We start from the raw sequence: 6,000 nt of genomic DNA, 5'->3' as shown, positions 1-6,000 counted from the left end.
TAAACTTGTACGTATTACTGTTCTCGGTTGTGAAGAACACTTATGGTTACGCACAGTCTAGTGGATTAAAGGCATGGGAAGCCCCCACCAATAGGAACCTATACTGGCCCAGTAGAGCCACCTGATACTCATGAACGTACTATTACGCATTTACTTTCTGTGAACTCGCTCAACTAGTTGTTGACTCTCTGCTGCATGCCTTGCAGGACCTTAGGTACTAGTGGAGCTTGCACAAGGAGGAGCAGGTCGTTGTGGGCAGATGGAATCGTGATTACTTATTAAACACTTACGACATTTCAACATTTATACTTATGTTGGGTTTTATATAATTGCTTCCGCTACATTACTTATGTTGGTTTTGATAAACACCTTTCGTATTGATTTTTACTATTTAATTACATGTTCAATATCCTGGTCATGTCACGCCTCCAAGCGGTGGTACTCCGCGTGTGGATTTTGGGGGTGTGACAGTAGGTGGGTGCATGTGCGACATATGGCGCATCAAAGGTGCATGCGCGACAAGTGGCGTGGGATGAGTATACCCGTCTCACCCGGTCCATGTAACTGTCTCTCAGTTAATACCCTCGACAAGTTTATCAGTCAAGATAAACAATTATATTATTAATAACGAGTATTAATAATATAAATCCGCTAATGATCATAAATATAATTATGATCTGTTTCATATCGTTCGTAATTATCAGTTAAACCAGTTAAGTGGATTTTAGTTCGTTGCCCAATGTGTAACTCTTACGGGTCAAGAGAGCCGAGCTTAACAGGCTCAACGATTTGATAGGTTGGTTGGTTCGGGCCGAGCAGGATAGACGAGAGAGAGAGAGAGAGGGGTTACCCTGGATACTGTTCCCACCACCTTGAGCACCACATCTGCAGCCGCAGCAGCCAGATCCAGATTCGGACCCTGAGGCATAGACCAGTTGTAGTTATTATTTTTGTTATGGATGTACAAACTTATCTTATATATTTTTGTTATGGATGTACAAAAGTTATCTTATATATGTCATATTTACGTTTGTTTTCAGTTATTGGGTTACTTAATATTGTTGTCTTAAATTGATATAATACGGAAACATATATGTTTTGAATATAAAACGGAAACAATATTTAAACGAGATAATATTATAATCGGAAGAATAATATTTAAAAAAAGTAAAATGTTAAAAACAATATAATATTTAATCGATCGAATACTTTTCACTAAAAAAATAAAACTTTTTTATAGTGCAAAAAATAAAACTTTTTTAAAAACATAAATTTTCACTAAAAAAACACCTACAAAAACTATCAAAATACCCCACCAAAACACCACTTCTTTCAACCAAAAAATCACCCAACACCTGGACGCCTCATATAGGCTGGTACGAGGCGTCTAGGGTTCTTAAACTATGTGCCTTACATTCCCTGCAGACCCCCTTGAATTATGTGTCTAGACGCCTCGTATAGGCCTATACGAGACGTCTAGGACACCAAAAGGGTCCAAATAGCCAACGAGAGTGTCCAAATAGTTTCAGCCTATTCAAATAATATGTATGTATGGTGAGGTTCATTACATACTACTAAATGTTGCGGGAAGAAAATATATAGAATGTTTAATTTTAGGATAGAAAAATAAATATTGTATTTCAATATTAAAAACAATTAAAGTTACTACATTCCTTGCAAGTTCTGCCATCTCAGATGATGGAATTACTACATTCCTTGCAAAACTTCAGAAAAACTCATGTGTTAAACCTTCAGAAAAACTCATGTGTTAAATTCCTCTTTTACATTTTTAGACAAAATCTTATTTTTAGCAAAAATTAAACCTATATATACACTCATACATTAATTCCCTATCATCAAAAGAAAATTGAAGCACGTTTCCTATATCACAAAGTAACATACATTTATCCCCAATCATCACAAAGTAAAACACGTTTCCCATTTATTGCAATCACTACGAGCGTGTTGCGAACGGAACTGCTGACAAGAATAAAAAAAAATGTATAAAAAAACACTATAAGATAACCGAAAGATAATCAACCAAAAAAGTTGTATGGTAACGATGTTGTTCGTATGAAACCCGTGGTCAGAGATGAGCAAATTGTTCTGGGTACCGGTACCAAATTTACCGAACCGAAAGATCTTAAGTACCAATTCGGTACCGACTTTTGGCGTTCCTGGTTCCGGTTCACTACCATTTTTTAACTTCATATACCGGTACCGTAACTGGTATTTTCGGTATCAGTACGGATTCTGTATCGGTTGGCACCGAGCTCATCCCTACCCATGAAAGAAAAAAAAGTAAAAATAAAAGTTAAAGAAAATCAACAAAAAAAAGTTGTACGATACCGTTAGTTGTACGATACCGTTAGTTGTACGATACCGTTGGTCGTACGGTAACCGTGATCAGGGATGAGCAAATGGTACCGCGTAGCAGCACTGAATTTCCCGAACCAAAATATTTCCAATATCAATTCGGAACCTACTTTTGGCGTTTTCTGTATTAGTGCCGGTTTTTACCTTCATGCACTCATACCGAACAGGACCGTACCGATATTTTCGATACCAGTACTGGTTCGATACCGGTTGACACCAAGCTTATCCCAACCCCTGATATTAAAAAAAGGATTAAAGTTAAAAATTAAAAAAAAAATAACTATTATTTAATATTAAAATAATAAAAGTATTAAAAAACAATATATTTTTATAATATTGAAATCACTATTCATTTCAATTCGTTTATTAATACATAGTAATAATAATAATAATATATAGTAGTAATAATATAGTAATAATAATAATAATTTGTATGACTATGAAGAAATATAGCTTCTACAAATCAATAGAACCTACGTAGTGTGTTTTAAGCTTTTACGTTATAAAGTAAGACCAATCCTTATTTAAACCATACCAAATTCATGTAAGAAAGAATCACAAAAAATGGAAATTCTTCATATCTACGTATCCCTCTTGTTACTTGTAGTTTCATATCTCTTCACAACCCACATTCATTGGAAAGTTTCCAATCTCCCGCCAACCATCTTCCCAACGCTACCCATAATCGGTCACCTCTACCTTCTAAAGGCCCCAATCTATCGAACCTTCGCCAGGATATCTGCTAAACATGGTCCGATCATCCTTCTTAGGTTCGGCTCACGCGGTGTACTCTTGGTCTCATCCCCTTCTATTGCTGAAGAATGTTTCACAAAGAATGACATAGTCTTTGCCAACCGTCCTAATTTAGTCTTTGGCAAGATCCTGGGCGACAACTTCACGAGCCTAGTTTGGGCGCCCTATGGAGATCATTGGCGCAACCTTCGTCGCATTGCATCAACTGAGATTCTATCTACTCAGCGTCTCAATGAGTTCCAGGACATTCGGGCTGATGAAGGCTTGCTACTGATTCGTAAGTTGTTGTCGAATTCTTCTCCGGTTAATATGAAGTCGGCTTTCTATGAGCTTACGCTTAATATCATGATGAGGATGATATCAGGGAAGCGGTACTTTGGTGGCGATATTGTTGAGGTGGAGGAGGAAGGGAGAAGATTTAGGAAGATACTAGACGAGGCGTTTTCGCTTGCGGGTGCTTCGAATTTGGGGGATTACTTGCCAATTTTGAGTTGGTTTGGAGTGAAAGGATTGGAGAAGAAATTACTTTTATTGAGGGAGAAGAAGGATGTGTTTTTCCAAGGGTTGATAGAGCAACTTAGAGAAAAGCATGTGAATGAGAAAAATAATAAGAAGAAGAAGAAGACCATGATTGAAGTGTTGTTATCACTACAAGAATCAGATCCCGAGTATTACACTGATAAAATGATCCGAAGCTTTGTGTTGGTAAGATTCTCTTCTACTACTAAACAATTGTTTATCATTGACCGCTAATTACCGTGGTTACAAATCTGTCGGTAATTACTCAAGGATTTTAAACAAAATCCTTTAAAAAAATTTAAAATAAGTTTATGCGTCGTAGTTTTTTTTGGAAAAAAACATTAAAAACAGTCGGTAACCCGTCGGAAAACAAAATCATCCACGGACATATTTTTGTCAGAGTATCATCAAAGATCCCCATCGTTAACCCATTTCAGCGACGGTTTTACTGACGAAAAAGTCAGCAGACGATAGTCATTTGTCTATTATTGTTTGATGACGATTAGTAATTGATTACTTAATATAATGATTGAACAACTTTTGGGCCACAACAATTTATTGTAAATAATTATATACTTCAATTAAGTGACAACGTTAAAGACTTTGTAGAAAATGTAAAGTATACTCCACAAGTTTCACCAGTGGACTAATGGTTACACCGTGTTGTTAAATACTCTTAAATGTCCTTTAACGGTTTTTTTTTTTTTTTCCTGAAAGACTAGCTTCATTAAAACCGGCCGGTCTGGCCCAAAAAAAAAAAAAAAAAAAAAAAAAAAAAACAATGCAGGAGCGCACCAAACCAACTATAACATATACAACGGAAATTTACACCAATCTCTCCAAATAATGTTACGATGTTTGGATCTACATTTTAACCATAAAAAAACCTAAAAACCTCACCTCCCCAAAAATCTCTTCACTATCGCCTCTACCATTAGAGAAAATCTTAGCGTTTCTAGCTTTCCATTTGCACCAACAAGCCATAATCATGAGCCCCCGAACAATCTCCTTAGCCTTTTTATCCCCACCAAAACCGTTTCGACTTTCAAGAAGATCCCTAGATCCCTGAAAGAAAAGGCGAAAATAGGAGCTGAAGCTTGCCCCGATCACTCAACCGATTCCACACCCGTACCGAGATCTCGCCAGCCGTAAAAATATGATCCACTGATTCTTGGGCTTCTCCGCAAAGAGCACAAGCATTCGAATCTACAAAAATATTTACCCTCATCAACGCTTGTCTAGTCGGAATACAGTCAAGATCCGCCCTCCAAATAAATATATTGCACTTTGACGGCACCCAACCACTTCTTCTAACCGTATAATTGTCCTCAGTATTCAAAATCTCCATAGCCAATTTTTTAAACGGAATCGTAGAGTACTTACCCGAGACATCCGGTGCCCAAATCCATCTATCCTTCTCAGTTGAGGGATTAACTCCAATCAGCGAACTCATGCAATCTTCCAAATCAACAACTTCTTCCCGAGAAGTCGGAGGTCTAGACCAGCTCCGGTTCCAAACCTCAGCCTCTCCAACAGCTGGTAAACTGTCCCCTATCCAGAGCAGACTTTATTATTTTCTAACGCAAAAAGCATGGGCCATTTGAGCATAAGCGGAACATCACCAAACCATTGATCGATCCATAACCGAATACTACTCCATCGCCCATAATACCTTTGATAAGACAGTGAATTCTCTTACCATTTAACATTATTTTAGACTCCAATCTCATAATATTTGTCCAGTCTCCAGTAATAGATGGGTTGGAAGGTAAAATCGACCATCTTCTTCTCGTGGCAAGCCGAAATCACACTTCTGTAGAGGCTTTTTTCTTCCACCCTAAATTTCCATACCCACTTGGAAAGAAGGGCTTCATTCACCATTTTGAGCTTACAAATACCTAAACCGCCCAATTTTTTAGGGAGAGCAACTTTGTCCCACGCAACCCAATGCATCTTTATAATATCCTCCGCACCTCCCCATAAGAAATTCCTCATAAGAGACTCCAACTTATCAACCACTTTGACCGCCACTTTAAATATAGAGAAATAGTAATTAGGGAGGCTCTCTAAGACCTCTTTGATGAGAATAACCCGACCACCAATAGACAGGGCACACACTTTCCAAGAAGCTAAGCAAGTTTGAAAAATCTTCACAATAGGATCCCAATTATTCACACGGTTCATGTTCGCACCCAAAGGAATTCCCAAGTATAGTACTTAAAAGGAGAGATCCCTTTTTTACAACCCACGACCATCGCCATTTGGATAATCTCTTCCTCCTCAACTCCCACGCCAAACAAGTTTGATTTATGGAAGTTAATTTTCAACCCTGAGCACGCATAAAACACCCGA

The 6,000-nt window shown here is 37.7% G+C and overlaps 1 protein-coding gene across 1 annotated transcript; it reads left to right on the top strand.

Moving 5' to 3' along the window:
* Positions 1 to 2,913: 2,913 nt before the first annotated feature.
* On the top strand, positions 2,914 to 4,063 carry LOC110933146 (cytochrome P450 81E8-like). The gene has a single exon (XM_022176383.2). The coding sequence runs from the start codon at positions 2,941 to 2,943 to the stop codon at positions 3,880 to 3,882; it is 942 nt and encodes a 313-aa protein (XP_022032075.1). The 5' UTR covers positions 2,914 to 2,940; the 3' UTR covers positions 3,883 to 4,063.
* Positions 4,064 to 6,000: the final 1,937 nt, after the last annotated feature.

This window comes from Helianthus annuus, chromosome 4 (genome assembly GCF_002127325.2).
Source record: "Helianthus annuus cultivar XRQ/B chromosome 4, HanXRQr2.0-SUNRISE, whole genome shotgun sequence".
Lineage (NCBI taxonomy): Eukaryota > Viridiplantae > Streptophyta > Magnoliopsida > Asterales > Asteraceae > Helianthus > Helianthus annuus.
Note: the sequence above shows the minus strand (reverse complement) of the source record. Positions and strands in the feature narration are given on the sequence as shown.

What these genes read in the sequence shown, in the direction of transcription:
- LOC110933146 (XM_022176383.2), top strand. Translation starts at nt 2,941, where the DNA reads ATGGAAATTCTTCATATCTACGTATCCCTCTTGTTACTTGTAGTTTCA.